The sequence below is a fragment of the Convolutriloba macropyga genome, chromosome 11 (assembly GCF_964194025.1).
Source record: "Convolutriloba macropyga chromosome 11, txConMacr16.3, whole genome shotgun sequence".
Lineage (NCBI taxonomy): Eukaryota > Metazoa > Xenacoelomorpha > Acoela > Convolutidae > Convolutriloba > Convolutriloba macropyga.
The window spans coordinates 34,279,864-34,304,548 of record NC_134478.1 but is presented as its reverse complement, the minus strand read 5'-3'; the positions used below and the strand labels follow the sequence as shown (position 1 = coordinate 34,304,548).

The 24,685-nt window shown below is 33.9% G+C and overlaps 1 protein-coding gene across 1 annotated transcript in view; it reads right to left on the bottom strand.

Annotated features, from left to right (window-relative positions):
• LOC142349109 (uncharacterized) overlaps positions 1–23,821 on the bottom strand; it is a 46,361-nt gene extending 22,540 nt beyond the window's left edge. Inside the window, exons 1-5 of the mRNA XM_075400521.1 lie at positions 23,648–23,821; positions 19,615–19,762; positions 18,947–19,075; positions 9,876–10,237; positions 6,143–6,299 (exon numbers count right to left, since the gene is read on the bottom strand). Of these exons, the coding sequence (XP_075256636.1) occupies positions 6,143–6,299; positions 9,876–10,237; positions 18,947–19,075; positions 19,615–19,762; positions 23,648–23,667 (816 nt within the window). The 5' untranslated portion in view covers positions 23,668–23,821. The remainder of the gene's footprint in view (positions 1–6,142; positions 6,300–9,875; positions 10,238–18,946; positions 19,076–19,614; positions 19,763–23,647) is intronic.
• Between the last annotated feature and the right edge of the window lie 864 nt (positions 23,822–24,685).

The window sequence follows — 24,685 nt, the reverse complement described above, 5'->3', positions numbered from 1 at the left end:
ACATAAACGTAAATGAAAATTACGCTGCAGTTAGGAAGCAAGGCTTACGTTACTGGCTTCTGGGCAAAAAACATGACGTTCTTGTTTCCAAAAACGATGCGTGCGATATAAATGGACGTGCAAAGAAGCAGAAATGATTGTTACACAAAGAAAAACAATTGGATGAGGGCAATCACGCAGACACCGTAAGCACAGCAACAAACAACTAGAGTAACGAATTTTTCACGTTTCATCAGATAGTTGCATGCTCAATACAGGCTCAAGATGAGCGTTTTCCTCCACAATGGTTCTACAAGCTGCAACTTGAACAAGCTGAAACATAAAATGAACCACTTGCGTTTACTGCCCAGTAAAAATTACAGCTTGATTAAAGTTGGCATCGTCCATGGTCATCATATTTAAAAAGCCAATTGTACTACAAAACAGGAACAAGCAGTGACGCGCAAATGAAGAAAATAGAATTGTCATCTTACCTTCAGAGCAGATGTGAAACTGGTTGATGATATCCTAGCTTGGTGGGATCAACGTGGTCAGTCAGTTAAAAACGGAAATGCAAGCACAAAGAACTAAAGTCCACTACAAAGTTTACAAGGAAGTGCTGCGAAATAAGAAAGTTTGAGAGGAAACCTGAGTAATACCTACTGAAAAAATTACAGCACAACTTTGGGTCAGATTTACTCTTGGGAGCAGACCGTCCAAGCTGAACCAAAGCTAAAGAAATTGTATCAAGAACCAGAAAGTACAAATGTTGAAACAACAGTTCGTGAAGTTACTGGACGATTCAAAAGTGAAAGGCCTATCAAGAAAGAATGGCCATGGACTCAAAACTGGCGAGTTTGTATCAACAGTCAATAGATACAGATGTAAAATAGAAGATCAAGATGAAAATGGGCGAACCCGAAGTAAAAAGTACCTTGGGAAAGAATGGTATTTGACACACCATCATGTGTTTAACCCAAGCAAACCAAGCAAGCTGCGACCAGTGTGAATATTTTCATCAAAATACAGTAAATTATGGTTGGAATACAAACTGCTGTTAGGATTTTATCTTTTTCATTGTTTGATTGAAAAAGATAAAATTTCTCAAGCAAAGTTAAAGTTGCTGAGGTTTCTATGGACGACAAATGCTACCAAACCTAATAAAAGCATCAACGATGATATTTAGAGCAAAGAGTTTTACTAATTGCTCAATAATGTAAAACTCTTTAATTTCTCAAGCAAGGATTTAATTTCTCAAGCAAGGTTAAAGTTGCTGAGGTTTCTATGGACGACAAATGCTACCGAAACTAAAAAAATCATCAAAGATGGTATTTAGAGCAAAGAATTTTACTAATTGCTCAACTATGCTCTCAACCAAATGGGACTCGATAAAAAATCGTTGTCTTATGACGGTGGCAGTAATATTCAACAACTTCCACTAGGATGATTGTTTCGTTTCGAAAAAGCCACAAAAAACAACCGAATTCTCCAATATTCTAATTTTTTGTGACTTTCATTGAAATTAAAAATTGAATATCAACGCCGCAGATTACGAAAAAAATTCAGAAGTATTGAATTCGATCCAAAAAACAGCGCAAGTTGACTTTGTAAACTGGGACAACGATATGTAGCCTAGTGAAGACACAGAATTCCTGAAACCAAAAGAATGAATTGAAAAGGTAGCTGAAAAAAATTCAATAAAGATAAATTAAAACAGCTAGGGTTGACTTGGAACTTTAAGTGTTCGCAGATGCAACTGAAGACAAGATTTATGCAGTAACTTATATACGTTCAGAACGAACGGTATTCACATCTCGCATAGCTCTTCATATTGGAAATTGCAGTGAAACCGATGAGAAATCCTGAATTTTTACGTTTAAAACTGCAAGCAGCAGTCTTTGCAGTCAGATTGAGAAAACAGACAGCCATAGAAAATGAGTAGAAAATAGGCAGCTGCTGTTTCTTTTTAGACCTAACTCCAGTATTGCATTGGTTACACAGCTCCTATTAATAATAATAATTAAATGGTAGATATTTTGTATAAAACTGATGTTTCTTTGTTTAAACGTGTAAGTGGTATCAACCACCTAGCAGATATTGAAAGCAGAGCAATCTACATTAGAAACGCAAAATAAGAGTGGTTTAGTGGACCAGCCTGATTAAAGCATCCAAAAATTAGTCGCTAGAGGATGTGAATTTTTTTGGCCTCAGCTGATGATAAATATCCTCTTCAGTCTTCATAATACCAGCCATAAAAATTGCACTCATTTTCAGTGGGTTGGATTTAGTGGCTAAAAAAGTCTAATGGAAACAATGGCATTTATAATGCGACGATTGATCGCGCAAACCAGCAATACATAGTCAGCGCTGAATCTGGAAAAAAACAATCTTCAAGCAGTTACAGCAAGAAAAGTTTGGTTAACAGATGAAGTGTCTCAAAGCTGAAAGATAGGTTCCAAAAAAGAGTAAAATCCTACAGTTCTCCAGTTGCGCAGAATACTGGCTGTTCAGGAAAAGCTTAATAGTTGCAAAGACAAAAACGCAACAGTCAAACGGACTTCAATTCAAAGCAGCCAACATTACCTTGGCTATACTATATCATTCAGTTGAGTTACTGAAGCAAATTAGGCACGAGAACTTTCAGGAAAAAAAAATACTCTCGAGCATGTAAGTATCAATGTTCATAAAAAGATCTGCATTTTAGATATAAGAATTGCGTTCCGATCAACCAAGAGCATGTAAAATGCCCACCGAAACGGCACAGAACAAGCGATGGCACCAGCATTGGCAGATTTAAACAACGAGCGTTGAAACGTTTCAACGGGCTGTAGAAAATTTGGAGCAACCTTTTTTGGACGTTTAGCGGTAAAGATTGAGCAATGGAACTAAAAGTATTTTTTTCTGCTCAATGTCTGACTGCGAGAGTCGTCATTTTAAAAAAGTACCAATGTTAGACTCGGATAGTTGTTCTAAGGCCATAACAGGGTTTACTTTTTGCGCAAACAGGTGAAAACTACAAATATCAACAACATCGAGAAAAAAATTGTTGACGCTCACAGAGAGTCTGAATAGTACATTGCTACATGAAATAAAGAAGGGATCGAAGAAAATCTTATTCAACAATGCATCAGATGGAAGATCAATAGACCCAAAGTTCCTCATTTCGGAATACTAGGGAAACTATTAGTCAGAAGTTGCAGGAAACCAATTGATAAATTGTATAGGAACAAATAAGTCACTAAAGATCTTTCAATCACACTGTGTATTGTTGAACAAAAAATAACGTGAGGGAGTTGACAGCAGATAGTATAAAAGAATTAGCGGCACTGACGCCCAATCAATTCTTGCTTGGCAACAAGAATGTCTGCTTACTACATCAACCGTGGTCAAAGGAACAATTTGATGAGAAGTTTTTTCGACAAATTGAAAGTGACGTAATTTTTCTTCTGGCATATTTCAAAAGTTTGATACTTTCGAAAAATTCGAAGAAAATGAGATCTAAGGCAAACGAGAAATCAAAAGATGCGATCCAGTTTCATCGACAGATCAGTCAGAATTTTATAGATTGGGTCGACTTTCAGAAAAAAATCAAAAAGCGTGACAGTTTAAATTGATCAGCAAAAATTTTAGTAAACAACGGAGTTTAAAAGAGACCAGTAGTGAAACAACATTTGAGTGACCGGAATTTAGCTTCGGATCAGTCACCAAAAAAGAATTGTATAATTTTATTGATAATCTATCTAAGCATAAATCTCCCGGACCGAGCTATATTGCAGCATGGGCGCTAAAAGAAAGTAAACTGTCTCTTGGAACTAATTTAAAATTTGTCGTCAATGAATTTGTAAACAAAAACACGATTCCTCATATTTTGAAAACAGCCCGTGTTACACCTGTTCAAAAAAGAAAGGAGACCGACTAGAACCAGAAAACTATCGACCCATATCAGTCACACCAACTCTAGCAAAAATTTTTGAGCGATTACTACTTGAACTACTGACTCACCACCTAACTCTTAATGGTCTGATTAAAAAGAATCAATTCGGACTTTAAAAGCAAAAGTCCTGTCTCGATACTATCATTTCATTACTTGAAACAAAAAAATCAATGCGTTGACGAAAACAAAATTGTTGTCACACTTTTTTTAGACTTAGCAAAGGCTTTCAACTCAATATCTATAGATGTTTTATGAACAAAAAAATGCATGGAATTGGAGAGAATGCAAGAATCTTATTAAACTCCTTCCTTTGTGATAGAAAACAGTGTGTAAAAAATGGGATAGCAAAATCAGATTGGGTTTTCATAAATCACGGTGTTCCTCAGGGAACTATCTTGGGGCCTTTAATTTTTATACTTTATGTCAACAACTTCAGTGAAGCTGTATCAACGAAGTGTGATGTATTATCGTTTGCCGTGTTAAATATTAGCTCATTAGCATTCCTGATTTAGTTCATAACTGCAAAGAAGAAACAATTTTCCGTTTGACTATATGCTCAATGATCGAATTTTTTAAATTTTTTTAGCGATGCCCTTAGTTATTAAGTGAAAGCAAACAATTAATTCTGTCACTGACAAAAACAGTGCAACGTTTTCCTTGTCATTGCTAGAGAGCTTTTGTCACAGCTTTCGAAAGTGGTAAAATGAAAAACAGTGTTGTCTTTATAACCCGTTGCTATATTTGTTTTAAAACGTTTGTTATTGTTTTTGAATAGAAAGTTGAAAAGAAACAGAAGCAAGTGTAAAATCTTCATCAAACTGAATGCTCTTTCGTGATAAAAAAATTTTCTATTATTTCACATTCAGTGCGAAAAAACAATTAAAACAAAACAACACTAAACTTTCAATTCAAAAAGGAAAGCCAAAAAAGCTTAAAATATATCTGAAAGATTCATAAGATGAAAACTTGGAAACATTAGAACTGTCCAGAGAAGGGAAAAAATTAGTTTGCATATAAAAAATGGTACTGCTTCGAAAATTATCAGGATTCAAAAAATAATTTAAAGTCTTATATCTTACTGAAAAAGAGAAAAGAGCGCTGTATTCTGTACCAACTGGACGTTTGATTAAGTTAAGGCATATAAAATACTTTACGTTGCGACATTTACTCACGCACAAAAACTCAAAAGCTTGTTACTGCAATTAAGTGAAAAATTTAGTTGAGATGATCGAACAACAAACTGAGAACGGCATTTTCTTGTTTGGCACAGATTCAAAAACAAGAAAGGGAGGTTAAAGAAGGCACAACTCAATTCGTACTGTGAGAGAAACCAATCAATTTTCAAAGTAATTTTTAGAAGTAATTAGCCAAAATTTTGAGGAGAGGTATTCATCTGGAGGAAAAAATTAATTATTATTTGTGTTAAATGGGAGAAGTTTCAAAATATAGAAGAACATGTACATCCACCAAACCATCTGTTAACGCAACAGGCTGATATTTTGAGCCCATTGGAGTAAGAGTAAGGAAACCCTCTATATGCTCACTTCAATCCTGACAAGGCAAAATTTATAAATGTACTGCACAAGAACAAATTTGAAGAATTTTTTTCAAGGTATTTTGAAAGTTACATTCAATGCAACGCCGAATTACTTTCAAAGTGTCACTATTTTTGTTTTAAATTTCCTTTCACTAATTTTCTTCATGTATTTTTTTACTTTATCTATAATGAAGTTTCTTTCATAAACCTTGGAGAATTGTTACGTTTAAAGAAGGAGTTCTGGCCAAGAAGTTCTAGTTCAAGGCATCATTTGACTAGGATTATTTGAAGCATATTGATGACATGTCACATCTGAGTGGGACATTTGTGTGCAGTTAATAAGTTGTCCTTAGATCCTGAAAAGCAATTTAATTTTATTTCATTTCGTAATTGCGCTCTAGGTGATAAAAGCACCTCTCCAAAAAAATTCTCAAAAATTGTTGTTCGAACTCTACCGATTTCTACTGAATGGTTTGCATTTTCTGATGTTTTGATATTGAAATATGTTATAGATGTATATCTGCGTGTAACGCAAAGCAACGCAGATGTTTTTGAATGCTCACTGCTTCATTGAATGTACCGCCAATCAGTCAATCAAAAACTGCAAAAGAAGAGGCTAGAATTGTCCATTTAGCATCTGTCTAAGACAGGTCTCCACAAAATTTAATGAGAAAGTTCATTCATGCACTTACAAATGGTTGTTGACTGTAGTTTTCGGAACATACAGGTTGTGGGAAGTTGAGTTGGCTCTTAGCACTGTGGGCAAGCAGCTCAAATTTGTTCCTCTGTGGGGCGATGCCGCATTTGTTGGATCCGTTGTCTCTTTTATGTCCACATTCGGCCACATTCCTAAAATCAATCTTGTATTGAAGTATTAATCAGGCGCGAAGATTTGGCTACCGTTAGGCCAAAGATTATCGTACGTAAGATAACAACAAAAAATAATTTTTTTCACACTTCTCAGAGAAACTAGTTTTTTGTGAACAGAAAAATCTTAATATATTTGTGGCAAGCACCTTTAGCGGCTAGTTATTACAATGAGAGAAAATGCTTGTTGCATAATTAAAGCTGAAAAATTTTTAAAAGGGCTCTAAAATGTATCAATAATTTCCAAATAGAAGCTCAAGTTTATTAATCAGGTTTTTCTAGTGTAAAATTAATTCTGCTCTGGTCTAAAGATCTCAGGTTTGTTTTTAATAGCAACTGTTAATCAAAAATGGACTCGAAAAAATATAGTTTATCAAGCTCATATATTGAAGTCCAAAATATACAACTTGGCGAGAACTTAATTTGAGATCGAATCACAGATTGTTTTTGCAAAAAAAAAATAAAATGCATCCCTTTAACAACTTATTTTTGGAAAAATAGCTTAAATTGTCCCATATTATTGCCTCAGTATTTTATTTGTCTGAAAACTATTTGGTCTAAAGGGAAAAAGAAAAGAAAAATCTCAATTATTATATGGCTTGGTAAGATGATCTTAGTCAACTTTACTAACTCATTGACATGTTATTACTTATCAGTTCAAAGTCATAATCCAAGTTTCGAAAAATCCCTGCAACTCTCAGATTATTGCCCCCTCGTCACTCTCATATTGATTTATTATATGATACAAAACCCACAAAATCGGGTTTTCAATTGAACTTGTAGAACCCACAAAATCGGGTTTTCAGGTTGAACAATAAGACCCATACAATTGGGACCCACAATTCAATACGTTGGAATTTCGAATACAGGTAAAGAAAAATTCCTGACACGCTAAGATAATCAAGAAGCCAATTTTATTAAGCATTCATGAAATAAAAATGTTGGTTTCGTGTATATCTTGCAATTGAAATTTAGTATAATGAACAAATTTTTAGAAGAGCCACTATAGAAACAAGACAAAACATGATATCACGGGCTTGATTTATATCGTTCGTTTTTAAATTTTAGAATCATTAGTGCTGAATTAATATGCATATTTAGTTCTGTGGCCGAGAAATTTTACCAAGCGTCCGACATTGTATATACATTGTACCAAAAAGACTTATCATATTTTGCTTTTTTTAAAATAGATTTTGCCTTTATAACTATCAAGAATACAGTTTTTGACACAGATTTTTTCGGAAACAGATTAAGAATTCTCTTGTTTTGTAAGTAGATCCACCAAACTAAGGTAACATCTCAGGGGGTCTCCGGGATACTTTTTACAATTATATTTAAAAAAACGAGCTTTTTTGCTGCACTTTAGTGTGTTTGTTCCACTCCGACAAGCAATTGCACACATTAGACTGTAATCCTAAGGATATATGTAATCATCATTTTCGGGTGAAAAATCTCTGGATGTAACTGCTTTGATGTTGATCTATTGATAGGGTATCTATATTGATTTGTCTTTTAATTATTGCCACTTATATATTTTTTGAAAAAAATCCAACTATGAGTCTTTTTGAACCAATTCTTCTTCCATATCATTGGGCTTAAAAATTGCAAAAAAAAATATCAAAAAATATATTAATTATTTGCTTTCAAAGTCTAATTTGACCAATATTTGACCTTGAGAGAAAACAGGATTTACACTGGCCGCAATGATGAAGCATTTTTGTTTCGCAAACTATAAAACCCCTCAAAAAAGCATTTTACGATTATTCAGAAAATGATACTATATATTTGTAATTATTCGCCATTTTCCCATACATTGTATACAAAAGATCTACTCAAGAACTGATCTTTCGATTTTTCTTTTATTTGAATAAAAGAAGAGAAAATTGAGGCGAAAAAATTTGCGTCCTGCTTCTCAGCTTGATATGTTTAAAAGCGATCATTGGTTTAGAAATCAGACACGATGTTATGTTCTATCGTCCACTAAAGCGGCGCAAAAGTGATTGAAATAAAATCTTTCAAAACAGACAAGTATTTCATCGTCATCAGATTAACATATGGCTAAAATCTAAAGGCTTATCTTGCACAATGTGGTGAAGAAAGTAACTGTTTTACGTTGAGAATTTGAATGATTAAAAGGTAGTTTTAAACATCTGCGTATAAATTAACATCAATTGGAGGATAGAATTGATCCTCTCAACAAAAAGTCCTAATCTTTTGCCACTACTTTTGCCACCAGTTTTTAAAATCACAACGATAATCACGATCATAATACGACCTCATATTACGATCATAATACGACTTAATCCAAAACTGCTGAATTACTTGTCTAAAGCTTAAAATTACTTGTTAAAATATTTTCGTTTCCTTTGTTAATTGAATTTATGACACCCAAAAAGAAACAAGTCGGATATATACGTTTTCGGTTTCAAACAAAGCAATCATATATTACTTATTGAAACAGCTTTGATATCTTAACTGGGTAAATGGTTTTTTATTCCCAAAATACTTTCAGCTAAAAAGTGTTACATATAAATCCAGCTAGAAAAAAGTATGTTCGGTTGTTGGTTCTTAATTCTGGTTTGACATTCCACAATTTTTGCTTTTTTACAGACATACCCACCGGAGAGCCCATTTTAGCTTTTTGCTAACTCTTACCAAGTTTTTGCTTAATGTTCCTATTAAAATCATGCAAGAATAGTTAGAATAAATAAACTTACTTTAAAACTTTTTAGCATTATAATTAATACTATTATAATTACTGTTCATTGTTCCAATTAAAATCATGCAAGAGTAGTATAAATAAAATCATTTCAAAGTTTTGTATTATTTTAATTAATTTTTCTGGTTTCTTTTCAAATAGTTAAGTTTCAATTCACATATTAGTGCCAAAATTACAACAATCGGTACAATTGCTTGTTGTTTTGAAAAAAAAACAAAAAAAACCGAAATGAACAGTGACGGACCTCGATTAAAGATCACTTGCCCACTTGCCGAGGAGTATTTTTTTTGAAAAGTTTTTTGTGTTGGATTTGTATTTGTGTGTGTGCGTGTGTGTGTGTCTGTGATGTGTGTGTATATGTCTGTGTGTGTGTGTGTGCGTGTGTGTGTGTGTGTGTGTGTGTGTTTGTAAAACTTGTCGAAAGAGACGGCATGTTTTTTTGGTTTATACAGTACAAGAAATTTTCCCCAATGCATATAAGTTGTTTTAGGATACTACTAATAGTTTCTCTGACAGAACCTGCGATTGTTTGAAATCTGATATATATTATCAGATTCTTCTGCTGGAAGTTATATATCTGCTGGAACATACTGTGCTACGCACACACTCGCACGAGCCACCTTGTTTTGTTATCTACTTGTATCATTTGAGTTTTCACTGACTCATTCCAACTTTGCAAAATGGTGAAAATGGTCTTTTCAATGTTTATCATTAAGGCTCCGGACTTGTTAAACGCTGCGACTCGTATAACAACCACCTCTTCCCCATGTTGCATGTTGATATAATATTTGGATAAATAATTCTATCTTCCTTTCTATACATGCTTGTATTTTTCGAACCTGGAAGAGTGATGTATGTTGTTGTCATTGGCGATCTGTTGTCCTTTAGCACAGGTTACATTTGAAGTACTTTTAGCATTAGAACTATTAGTAGGAGGAACTCTGATAGTGAGTCTTCGGTCTGTGTCCCAGGAGCGAGTGAGTACACTTAAACTACTGTTTTCACTCTGCGCTTCACTAGTACCAACACCAGCACCACGGTACTCATCGTGTATGAATCCCTCATTGTTCCATCCTTGATTGATTACCCGTGTCACTTCTTCACGGCTATTTTCCACACCTGTATCATCTTGCCCTTCTCCTTCCGAGGGCGAGAGATACTCACGGGAGTTACTCTGACCGATACCAGTTTTAGTTTGGTCCTGAAAGTTAAATCACCATCTGCGAGAGAGTTGAGTCTAGCAAAAGTACATGTTCCATTGAGAAAAAACGAAGCTGTTATTATAGAGCTGAAATGCTCGTTAATATTCCATGCAAGTCTCATAATGAATGATACATATCTTTGTGCTGTCCTGACAAGTAAAATTCAAATTCATAGCATGGCCTTTTCATATTTTTTGGTCAAGCATGGTCCTTTGATAATTAAGTGTAAACTTGAGAGAAAACAGTGAGGTATAATTCGTGGTCAGATCGCGTGAAGATATCTCTTCAATAGTGAGGTTAAATTTCTATTTCACAGACTGAGGAAGCAATCATCTTCTCATTTTTTGTTAAACAATTTTTCAAAAATTTTGTGATTAAAAGTTTTTCAGAAATTGACCTTATATGGTTCGAGCAAATATATGATCAAGATTTTTTCAATTGGATTAAAAAATTAACATTCGCCAGATAACTATGTCAAGTCGATTTAAAAGCGACTCCTGGTACTTTTCAGGTTTAATTTCTGTTAGCCTCATGTTTTCTAATTTGGACTGGGAACCTGCTGTGAGGCAACTACTGATAAAAAATTATATGACCACGTTCATACCATGGTAATACCCTGACTTGTTAAATACCATAGCAACTAATCCTTCAGAAACAAATGGTAAGCTTACAAAAAAAACATTTAAACGAAGCCGACTGAGATGAACAGCTGAAAAAGCACGAGGAAGAAAAACCAAAAACCAACTAAGCGATTTTAATAAAAAATTTAAAGATTTGTTGATTAAATCAGCTGAAAACTGTATTTTTGTTTAATTTAGGCAGATTTCGTATGCCATAAAAAAGGATTAGCATTTTTAGGAGTGAAATGTGAAAATAAACGTTCTCCCATTTTTCACTTTCATAAAGACAAATCATACATATCACTTTTCGGTCAAGCAAATGTTCATAATCAGGTCTCCTCATCGGCGCAAAAAAATTGAATCTGATCCTACAAAATTTGGGTTGCAAAAACACAGGCAAGGGGTACAAGACCTCATAGAGAAATATAGACTGTGTGCAGATTTGTGCTGGGCTAAAAAATTTCAGAAGCCACTAACTCACATGCTACAGAACATGAAAACATGAAAACAAATCTACAATTCATCTCGTTATCTTAATGAGACACTTTTTTTGCTCTCAATTCTATTCTGGACAAATAAAAATAAGCAAACTTTTTTGATGAAGAATACAAGAGGAATTGCAATGCAACTCAAGTAAGTGTAATCAGAGCGGACTTGACTCTAAGCATTTTGGTGCTGAAAAGCTAGAACTGAAGTTTATCTAACAAATGCTGTTTTGAGTTGTGTATCTCCCTCCATCTTGGTAGATATTTCAAACGCAAATCTGCTACGAAGATTTAATTTTCAAGAAATCTATATAATTTTTAACCATATTGCAAATATTTGCAGATAATTTTCTTTATTTTGTATTTTTAAGACCCATTTAGTCGGACGCGGATCGATACTTTTAGGTTTTCGTAGACTAAACTACAAAAGGAGGAAAATTGGCTCTGCCTTGCTCCGTATTTAGTTTCTTATTTTGAGATAATACAAAAAAGAAACTTGTATTAAACTCGAGGTATTCGGTCAGCTAAACTTGAATAGAAAAGCAGTAACCGAACAACTCGGGTCGAGATGTCACCGCTAAAAATTGCTAAAATATGTAAGAATTGCGGTGAATTTTAGAAAAAAAAACGTGTAAGATTTGCTCTCAATGCGGTAAATGCGGTGAAAAAAAAACTTTCAAGAGGTGAAATATTTGTTTACCGCTTATTCAGTGAAAAAAAATTGACAGCTAAAATTGCAATTTTTACAGAAATTCACCCCTAAATTCACCGTCAATCTTACAAAGTTTCACCATTGGAATAGTTGTATGAAAATGCAAGAATAGCGCTGAATAATCAGCAACATCGTAATATTAAAAAAGATATAATACTATAATGTATGTCAAAATTTTTGAATATAAAATTAAATTGCCACCTTACCAGTCAAAAATTATACTAAAATAGGAACTTTATCGCACACACAAGCACACGCATGCATCTTAGTTCATATCAGGATTGCATCTTACAATAAGTGACTCTCTAAATTGTTATGAAAAAATCTAAAAACAAAGGAATAAAAGTCGTGCCTCGCAGAAATCTAAGCTACTATGAAATTTAAAAAACCGTAAAAACAAACCATTTCAGAATACAGCGTATCTTACAAGTCAAACAATATTGCCCGGTAGTGGTTGTCTAATTAATTAGACAACCACTTCCAGGCAATAATGTTTGAATTATAAGTTACGCTGTTGTCTGTAATGGTTTGTTCCCATTTGTTTTTACGGTCTCTTTGTTTTCATAGTATCATTGACTTCTGCTAGCCACAATTTTTATTGTTTTGTTTTTAGATTTTTTCATAAAATTTTTGAGTGTCACATTGCAAGAGTAAGTGTTACATTTTGAGTGTCACATGCAATCTAAGATGCAAGCATGTGTTTGTGTGTAAGATAACGTTCATATTTTAGTATAATATTTAATTGATAAGGTTGCAATTTGATTTTAAATCTAAAATTTCTTACATTAAGTTGGAAATCTTACTTCCCGTACATATCAATAAGACTTCTCGTACGTGCGTTGCTCACTTTGTTTCCAAACATACAACTCAAGGTTGAAAAAAGAACTTTCATTTCTGTCAGACAAATTGATGAGAGTAAACGAAGGCAATTTGTATGAATTGAAGAAAATTACTAATAATGATTGATATATTTGATAAAAACTTTATTTTGATGAATACCTTCGAACACAGCCGTCTTTCTTCTGCAGTATAAAACGATATCTTTACTAAACACTCTAGAAATATAAGTCTCAAGTGTTTTGAAAGCTCCCATCGCACACACACACACACACACACACACACACACACACACACACACAGGGAGAGAGAGAAAGACACACACACACACAAACACTAAAGACAACACAAATTCACAAACACACACACAAACAAACGCAAACCACGACACAAAAATAGTTTAATTTTTTTAAATTCCATTTTGGTCATTGGCCTTTTATCAAGGATCATCACCATTCAATTAGGTTCTTCGTGAATTTCATAAAATGAAAACAAAGCATTCCCCATTAGGGTAGTAAAATTGAAAATCGTAATTATAACAAAATTTGATATGAAATTTTTGATATTTTCCAAAAAAACTGTCATTTTTTATTTTTAATGACCATATTGGGCCAATCAAGTTAGAGAAATCTGGGTTAATATACAGATTTCATAAACATAATTTGTTCATGAAATATCATAGAATTGTTGTTCAGGCTGCAAAAACTGGACAAAATCAGTTCGAAGAGAAATATCAAAATACAGAAATGACGAAAAATATTTTATTCTATTTTCAGACTCGTAACTCAATAATTCTTAAATTCTTTTGCTCTACATCATGCTAGGCTCTACATCATACTGCTCTACATCATACTACATCATACTATTTTGATTAGCTATCAAATCTAATAGATAAAAAAAGTGAACAGTAGAACAGCACACAAAAGCAAGATTCAAGAATTCATAAAAATTTTTCAAAAACTGACAATAAATCTCTTAATAAGAACGCTAGGTAAAAGTTGAATTCAATAAATTAGGAAAATTATGCTGTCCTGATAGGCCAATGGGAACTTTTTTTGCCGAGACTGGACGATGGGACAACAAGAAAAAGAAATGGAAACAAGCAAGCCTAACAAACTTTCAATTTCTAAACAATGTGTCAAAACGATGAAAACAATTGCTAAACAAAAAGAGTGCTAAATTTTCTAAACAATAAGCGAAAAGTATGAAGACGATTTATATGAACCCAAGGAACTATCTAAATCCACTTATCTTTCGTTAGTAGCCGACAAAACCTGTTACTAATGTGTCTAAATGATGAGGGAGCAAAAACAACCAACTTTTTCAAAACTTCAACAATAATTAGCTAAGATTTGAAAACAAATAGTCAGAAAGTCACAGAAAGCATTAACAATGGAGTAAAACAATTGTTTTGATTAATTAAAAACTTCACTATCAACAGATGAGATCAGTCATTAATGAGATTAATTGATAAGACAGCAACTGGAACAATAAACATAGGCAAAGATCAAAAATTCACTAACGTTTTTCAAATCCAATAGACGAATTGAGCTTAAACGATTAATTTGATTCCTTTAAGCATTTTTTGAAACCGATGACATCTGTCATTACTGAGATTAAGAGTTAAGGCAAAAAAGTGAACAACCAATACAATCAAAAATGAGAAAGAACAATCAGCGTTAAAATCGAAGAAAACATTACATTTGAACAGAACCAAATGAATGCGTTTTTTCAATTAGCAAGTGCAACCAATGACACCTGTCCCTCTTAAGAATTAATTGATAAAACGGCAAAAGCTACAACAAATACTCGCACAACTCTCAGAATAAATAGAGTTAAATTCAAAAAAAGACTAGCAGAGCAGTCAAAAATTAAGATTGATACCTTTTCGTATAATTGGCATGCAATGAGACTGATCATTGTTGATACTAAGCGGTAACATAAAATAGAAACACAAAGAAGGTGCCAAAAATCAACTAATCACAAATGTTCTAAAACAACGAATAGTGTCAACGTTTTTAAAGGCGTTAGTTGGCGTCAATAAACTGAAGACATCTAAATTGAGTACAATTAGAAGACATAAGTATCATTTTAATAGCTCTCAAGAGAATCAACAGTAAAAATGAAGTCAATTTGAGACACGTGAAAAAAGTTCTTCCCAAAGTCCAAAATTATGATACAAAAACCTCATTCGAACCCTATTCAATTCTTTGCTTTCTTTACTAGTTCAACGTAATTAATTTTTAGTTACCTTAATTTTAATTGCAAGCACCTTAATTTTAGTTCCAAGTGTCGTAAAAAAGCAAAAAAAAATGTAAACAGGTGTTTAAAAAAACAGCGGACCTAAACAATCCATATAACTCTGTTCGATAAGGGAAAACGTTCGTTTGTATGCAAATGATTAAGGAGCGGAAAACAAAAAGTGGGAACAATACAATTGCAAAACCATGTTTTTTAAAAGATAAAATTTTGTTCAATTCTTTGATCAAAAGGTTTAAATTGTTTAGTTTTAAGATCCAAAAAGTATTCAATTAATCGTGAAAATCAAAAAGCTCCTTTCAAGTTAAAACTTAAACATCAAGTTGAGGGAAATTGGCTGCAAGTCATTTCCGTAATCACGATAATTATTGAAAGAACAGAAGAAGATTGAAAGAATTGATTTTTGTTCAAAAATATGTTGACGTGCAAATTATTTTCATGTAATTCAGTAGTTAACCTTAGTCCCGTTCTATATTTTTGGGATACAGGGGCTACAACAAGTATTGGAAAAGGTAAGTAAAAGTTTTAAGAAAAAAGTTTATATAAAAAAGTTTATAAAAAAGTTTATAAAAGTTTAGCATCTAAATTTTGGCTTCATTTATTTACGCCTATCCCATTCTTGATTTGCCTGTGATTGCTCTGTTCAGTTTGGATTACTTTTTTAGCAGCTATTGTTTCAAAAACTTTTTGAGCAGAAAGAGAGTAGGATGAAACTAGACTTTTTAAATCAAATAGATTTAACTAAAATATTGATAAAGCTGTGACTTACGGTAAAGCGAAACAATTTTTTATTATTTTTATTCAACAAAGTACAGATAACATGGCAGAACAAGTCCTGAAGTCCAATTGAAGGAACCGAAGTCACTAATGACCTGACAAATAAAATCTTCCAGCAATATCAAAAAACTAGTTCATATGAATACATTTCTTCAAACAACATCAAACTGACACAGTCTGCAAAGTAATTGGCCCTATGTGCGCAAAAAGAACAAAAAATCTGAAAACAAACAAATTTTTTTCCAACACCTGTCGTTTTAATAATCACTAACAAAAACAAATTTTTAAAAAAATATTGACTCTATTCACCCTAAGAATGAATACACAAATCATCAACCTTATGGAACTCAACGTTAAACTAAAGCAGAAAGAGACAAAAATAAGGAATTTGAGAAAAATTTGATTATTTTAAAAGCAAGCGTTATCACAATAAAAAAGCACATAACTCATGCTAGAATTTTCAACTAGAGAATACAATAAAGATTAAAAGTCTTAAAAAATCTTTTAACAATTCTAATAGCGCGAAAATTAACAAAAGATCTACAAAAAAAAACAAGATTTAAATTTTCACTCAAAGATTTCCAAAAACAGATGATAATTTAATCAATAAAACGAAGAGTAAAAATTGAAGCCAATATTTAACAAAATAATGCGCTGATAGATCAATGAGAACCGATTTTTTTTGTGGATAAGCGGTAAGACCCCAAGTAAAATAACAAAAATATGCAAAACTAACAACTAAACTTTCAATTTCTTTACATAGTTTCAAAACCATGAAAATGAGTGCTATGAACTGAGGCAGCTAAAAAAATTTTTACACTTCATTAGTTGCCAACAGAACCTGCTATTAACACGTCTGAATGATTAGGGAACAAAAACAACTAAATTTTGCAAAAACTCGCGGAAGCGTTCTCAAAACAAATAGTCAAAGGGTCACAGAAGGAATTAGCAATGGAATGAAACAGTTGTCCTGATCAACTTCCTTATCAACCGATGAGACCAATCATTAATGAGATTAACTGATGACACAGCAACAAGAACAATAAAAACAGGCAAAGCTCAAAAAATTACTGTTATTCAAAAGTATATAGAATTATTGAAATAAAAAGATTAATTTTATTCCCTTAGACCTCGCATTAACGATACTGAAGTGAAAGACATCAAAGTGAAAACAATCAATCAATAAAACAAGCGAAAACGATCAAAAACAATTATTGTTTAAGTCACAGAAAACAATAGCCCTGATCAGAATCAATCCAACGAATTATTTCAATTTCCAACAACAACCTATGATACTGGTCCTTAGTAACATTAAATGATAATTTAACAAAAATTACAACCAATACAAACAGAACTCAAAAACTTTACTTAAAATTTTTGAGAATAAATTGTGTCAAGTTCATGATAACCACTAACAGTGAACTTCAAATCAAGTTGGGTACATTTCCGGACGGATCATTGGCATGCAAATAAAAATTTTATTTTTGACATTAAGGTAAAACATAATATAAAAAATAATGAAAAAATTACAAAAATTGTAAAATCACTAACATTCTACGACAAGAAATAGTGTCAATGTTAATAAAAGCGTAAGATGACGTCCATCAAATCAAGCACATTAAAATGGGTAGCATTAGAAGACTTATGTAACGTGTTCATAGCTAGAAAAAGAAGAAACACTGAAAACAGAAGTCAAATTGAATCACGTGAAAAAAATCCCTCTGAAAAACCAAAATTTTTTGTTCAATCAACAATTTTGGAAACCACTTTAAAAGTAGTTGTAATAAAAAACCACTTATCAAACCTACTCGCTTCTTCGCTCCCTATAATACCTCAGCGTATTAAAATTCGGCGCCCTAATTTTAGTTCCAAATGTCGTAAAAAATCGACAAAAAATGTAATCAGATATAAAAAAAGCAAGTGCACCACGACAATCCATAAAATTAAGACTGTAAAACATTAGGGCCACAATTAAAACCGTTAAAATCGTGGGGGCTATTGATAAAAATTATTACAATTTTTTGTGTTTTCTAATTTTAATTTCCACGCCAGCTGTCACCCCATAACCCGACCGATGGTTTTTTTTGTTTTAAATTTTTGTCGTTCGAACTTTTAAGAACTTCCCCGTTTTTAAATCTCTGTAAAAACAAAATTTTTTATATAAAACAAAACTAGATTCTTAAAGCTACAAAATGGTGTTCTTGTTTTTTTCACAACGATGCGTGAACAAAAAGTGAAAATTTGACTGAAGAAAGAAAGACAGCCTCCTATATATATTACCCATTTTGAAAAAAATGTTGGAACCATTGGACTCTGTTGTACGCTCTGATTGGAATTGGACTTTTGAACCATTGCAGACGTGAGTTTTTTTCCGTGTGGAATTTTTTTATTTCTTTAATTTTATTTGGCCGATTTCTGCAGACAAAAATTTCATTATCAAATTTTGCTCGAACATTATTTTACACCGTACATTCATCTGTACTTTACTACACTGAAACCTCGTCTAATACAATCAAAGTGAATCTTTTCGAGGCAATCATTGCTATGGCAATCTTTGATTCAAGTTTTTCAATTCAGTCTAAAAAATATGTGAAATTAATGATAAACTTCAATTTTTTTTCCATTTTTCCCTGCTGTAATCAACTTTTAACTCAGTACCATTGCAATATCATTGCTATAATAAGACCAAATCAATCTTTGCATGTACTCTATTTGTTTAAAATTTATTTGCTGAATTTGTATGCTTTTTGAGGAATCTCATAAAGTTCAGAGAAAATAAATGAAATAATAAGTTTCAAAACCTTTTTTCTAAAAATTTCTCCGAAGCCATTTCAAGATGTGAAGAACCGAAATTATCAATCAAACCAACGGACTTATTAATGGAACTTGTGGACTATTCTTCGAGCTATCGCGCTTATGATTCTAATAATCTATCGTGTGGAAGAGTAGAAATATGTAGCGTCATATTTCTACTACTACAGTAACCCTGAATTTTTTTAGAGAAGAGCTGCTATTTACATGTTGTCCTTGTAGAAGTGGAGTGTCTGGTATGTGCAGAGAATTACAAGAGGCAAATGAGGTCCATGACTTTGAGGGGTGACTAATGGGCTGTGCATTCACCAGAGTCAGTCTGCATCTACCGCACACCTGTAAGGCATTAGCCCCCAATGACCACTGATGTAAGTTCCCCAATCAAGTAAAGTGCTTACAAAAATACGCGGGAAAAAGATGAATTACCTTAAAACCCCCTCAAAAACAAGCGCTGATTGTGCTGAATTAGCACTGAAAAAATAATATTCCATGTTCAGTTGGCATATTCAACGCTTTTCCTGCATAAATTTCAGGTTTTTCTGATAAATTTCAATACTTTTCTCTGGATGGGTATTTTACTCTGAAATTATGCCAATTCCGTTTGATTTTTAATTTGAGTGCTTTTCAGTGCAGTTCCCACAAAAGTAAACTACACTTAGTTCGATCCAGATAGGACTTTCGCACAGTTTAGTTTATATTTTGACAATCAGAAAAGTGCGGATGCTTAATGGGGACTTGGGTTAAACATGAAGAATCTGAACTTGCCGAAAAATTGAAAACTCCAACGTAGACACCAACACAACATAAAAAAGTGCTTTAATTTTATCTGAATTGATATCTTGAAATTACATTCCAGTGACCAGAGTTCAACTTACATGGCCGCTGTTAGGGTGTTTGCAGTTGCACAAGAGGAGAGTTGGCTCTAGGGACGCAGTGGTCGAGGACATAGGTGAATAGTTGGGACCCGATGTTCCCATTCTAACACCCACACCTCCCAGACCCATACTTACACCCAGACGAGGACTGAAACAATTCAGGCCTCCACTTAATCAAAAGACAATGAAATATCAATAATATGTGAGAAAAGCCCGTATGCTTGACTCAAAATAATAGTCTATGAAAGATCTTTAGCTCGACCTGAGCTTAGATTGACCAAAAAGGGATGCCGGATTTTGCTCGACCAAACATTGTCAAACTGAACCAAAAAACTGTGTATTTTAAGGTGTGCATATTAAGCGGGTACGAGTTTACGATTTTACAAAAACTTGCAGAAGTGGTCGTAATTAAAAAAATCAATGTGCTATTTTCAATTGCAGAAATAATATTTTCGGTGACCGGAATCATTAAAAAAACGACACTGAAATCATGGCTATAAAGTTTATGATGCAATTGCTATACATCTTAATTCCGTTAAAGCACTTGGATTCGCAATTGTATTAGATGAAATACTGAATGTACACCTTCAGCCAATCAGAGGCTGAGAAGAATCTATTCTCTTTTATATAGCGCTTCCATGCCTGATTTTAGTCAGTCTAATAGATAGTTGCACTATATGTGTATACCGTTGACTCCGGTGCTATATTATATTATCACCGTAATAATTGAAGTTTATCGTCAGTGTTTTATAGAGTCTGTCAGTCAGAGATATTTAGGTATCTCTTCGCGGGCAGAAATAAGTAGCCTTAACTCTTTATACTTTATGGCTATAAAAAGGAGCCCAACTAGGGTCTGCCTTACAATATAGCCTGCATGTGACAACTGATTAAATATGACATCGATTTTACTTCTTTGGCAAAACTATAAGTAACTGATTTCTAAGTGGGGACTGACTGATGCAACTCTAGCTTTGCCTTGCAGGTAGATGCACTAGCTGATAGGTATTGCTTATAGCTGCATGCACATGGGCATAAAAAATAAAACAATCTAGGCAAAAAAAAACCCTAAAAAATCAATTACTTGAATTATGACAGAATCATACTCGATCATTGTGGCATTGAATAGACCACTCTCGAAGGAAAACCACTACCATGCTCAAACCATGAATGACAAAAACTCGATTTGAACAAGTAATCTGAACTGAGTATTATAATCAGTTTTGAAACTCGCCCATACTGCACTTTTATATATATATATATATATATATATATATATATATATATATAAGCTTGAGATATAATCCTGAGCTTCATATTAAATACTTGAGTTTTCTTTTTTTAGATAGAAACATTTTTTGTCATTTTGTAACAAAGTTAACAAAAGAACAAGTTTTTGAGGAATGACGTTTGTTCTGAAATTAAAAACTACAATATTAAAATTGACATCATTGCGGTTCATAAAAAATTTACGCTCACTAAGCCGGGGGGGGGGGGAAACAGAATAGATCCTCAGACTTTTGTCCTTGCGAATTTTTGCGACAGTCCTTGCTCTAAACCTATCCAAAACATTATGCCCAGTTGAAAGGGACTACTACAAATTTGTTGCATTTTACGGAACCCTTATCAACGTTAGCGTTTTTGTAACTTCTATCATTTCAAGCCAATTTTTTCACACCACCCCTCCTTCAATTGTTCAATACTCCTAGTTTCAACGCATTTTTTGGTCAAACCCCACAATCAAATAACCAGAATTTATTCGGGTCTTTCCCATTATAGCCCCGCCCCCTTTCTTATTATAGGTTAGTGGTCAGATAACCTATAAGGGGGGCTATAATGGGAAAGACCCACTTACTCAAGTTAATAAACGTTTATAGTTCGGAATGGTACAGCAGCTATAATCAATCAACGTTTTATACTTTGGCAATTTCATTTCCGATTAATCTACCTGGGTTTATCACGACAAATCTCATCTCATTAACAAATTTTCATCTCATTAGCATGAGAAATTTTGGACCTTTTCCGTTTATGCCCCCCCCCGTAAGTTATGCACCCCAGTACGTTATGCACGTGCGTCTATGGGGTGCAAATAATATGCACCCACTAAGCGATGGGCACAAACGGAAAAGATGCGAATTTTCATAATTTTACAAAGTTTCATTCATCTCATTAACAAAGTTTTCTTGCTGATTTATATTCAATCTTGTGTGGTTGTGCTCTGTGGTTATCGTATTTGTAGTTTTAATTTGAGGTCGTATTTGGTTTTCAAATAAATTTGATTTTTTGGATCTTTTCCGTTTGTGCCCCCCCCCCAGCTTAGTGGGCGCATATTATTTGCACCCCCCAAGACGCACGTGTAATATTTTACATAATGATTTACTATGTAATGGCACGTGGTCTGTAACTGGGGGGCGCATAACGTACTGGGGGGGGGGGGCACAAACGGAAAAGATCCGATTTTTTCTAGGATCTTTCTGTTTTTTCCGCATACGTTTCTTTATATGAATTGATAACCAATTTGCGGGTTTTTCCCATTACAGTCCCCTTAGTCGTTAGATAACTTATAGCCCCCAATCATGGTAAATATACCACAATGAGGGCTATAATTTGATGGCGGGCTTTAATCGGAAAGACCCCGATTTGCTATAGCAACTTTTTGATAACTTCCAAAGGCAAGCATGAATTTCATAAGTTAAGACTTACCTCGTGATTACATAGCTTGGGTAACTTCTATTTAAAATTGATTGGATTTGGTTTCTCAATTAGGATTTCTAAGGGATTGCATAGGTCATTTTCCATTTTTCCATTTCTTTGGGCTCTTTTTTGGACTCAATTTTGTTTTTTTTGAAAAAAGTTTTTGGCGACTTGATGAAATTGTTTTTTCTCATTTAAACATTATTTATTTTTTAATAGTCGATTTATGAGAAAAAAATTAAAGTTGAACTAATGTCTGCCGTTTCGTTTGTTCGAGTGCTTATTCGAATGAAATAAAAAAAAATCATCTCACCGGTATGAGCCTTGTTGGGGTCTTGCCCATTATAGCCCCCATGAAATTATAGCCCCCCATAATGGTATAATTACCATGATTGGGGGGGCTATAGGTTATCAGACCACTAAGCTGGGGGGGGGGTATAATGGGAAAGACCCCTTTTTGTATAGAAATTTGAACTACTTTTTTAGAGGCAGTCTATCTCTGCTTCAATTGGTTGACAGTTGAGACAATATTGCGGATAAGCGAGGTTGGAACATTGTTCACTCTGTTAACATTATGAGCCTCCTTGTTAACACAGTTGCTATTTATAACAACACTTAGTTTGTGAGGGGGCATAAAAGACTCTAAGGAGCCAAAAAATAACAGATCCTAAATAGTATACTAATGAGGAAAGCGAAACATATTGAATGCTGAATAGGTTTATCGGGCTTTTCTCATTTTAGCCCCCCCCTCAGCTTAATGGTTACACAACGTCACAACGTTTTTTTAAGAGGGGGACAAAAAAGTTGTAAAATTGGATCCTACTACGCAGCCGCAAGAAGTAATTTCGTTGGTTTCCAGTTTGCAATAGAGTTTTATTATTAAGCATCTGGATCTTCATTCTGAAGTGGAAAAACAAGATCAATAATTTTTTTATCCCCTTCTCACCCCTCGCCCTCAATTACTCTGTATTATGCCCCTGATAAACTGAAGGTCTCAGTGACTTCAATTTGTAGCGGGGGGTCATGAAAAATACTGGTAAGGTTGGGGGAGGGGCGGGGGATTTGGATTTGTTTCAACTATGCACCGTCACGCATATTTAATAATTATCTATGCGTCAAGAATTATCAAGATCTTAACAAATTATACCAAAAAAATTCTTGACATATCTTGATAAGATCTTGTCGAGATCTTATCAAGGTGTTCCAAGAAATATTTGTCTATCAAGATCTTGTCAAGATGTCTCAAGTTTCGCAAGAGTTATCAAGATCTTGCATGACATTGCAAGGTGTATCAAGTTTCGTTTCACTGGGCCCCTCTTGAGAAAAACAGATCATTATTTACCTGTAATCAGTTGAGTGCATCCAGCAATAATAGCAGCACTTCGAACCCTTTCATCTGATGGTGCAGCTTGTTAGCAAATGACAGTAATCAAATGTATAGCAATGTTCGTGAAACGTTATTATTCTCATATAACCAGGTTAATTTTTAAAAAAGTATAAAAACTTATCTGATTGAACTTCTGAAAAAATACTCTTAAGAGCACGTGCTGAAAAAAAAATGACCCTTTCCACTAGCTCATTGTTATCAGAAATGTTGGGTCTTTCCCATAATAGTCCCCGACAAAAATCATAGCCCCCTTAATGGTACAAACAAGATACTTGGGGGAGGGGTTCGGTATACGTTAATTGCCCGCTTATCCCCACTGGGGGGCCATACCCGGGTCGAGGTTTTTGGGTAAATTTTCGTAAGAAATGCGGTGAATGCGGTGAATTTTCGTAAGAAATGCAGTGATTGCGGTGAATGCGGTGAAAAAAAATAATTCACCGCTTTTCACCGCATTTCTTACAAAAACTCACCACCCAATTCACTGCATTTCTTACAAAAATTCACCGCATAGACTATTATGGCAAATTAATGTAAGAAATGCGGTGAATGCGATGAATGCGGTGAAAAAAAATAATTCACCGCTTTCTCTCAAGCGGTGAATTATTGTTTTTCACCGCTAGATGCGGTGAAAAAAAATAATTCAGCACATTTCACCGCACTTCTTACAAAAAATCACCGCATTTGCTTTCCAACGTTTACTCAATCTGATTTAAATTCACGAGAAATGCCAAGGTAGTAAGTGACAGTTGGCGCAGTGGAATAAGCAGCTGCAGGCATGCAGGAGGTCTGAGGTTCGAACCCCTGTGGGGACGATACATTTTGTAAGAATATTGAGAACGTGGTGAAAATAAATAATTCACCGCGATTCACCGCATTCACCGCAAAAAGATGTAAGAAATACGCGGTGAAAATTATTTTTTTTCACCGCATTTCACCGCATTTCTTACGAAAATTCACCGCCAAACCTCGACCCGGGTAATGGGAAAGACCTGG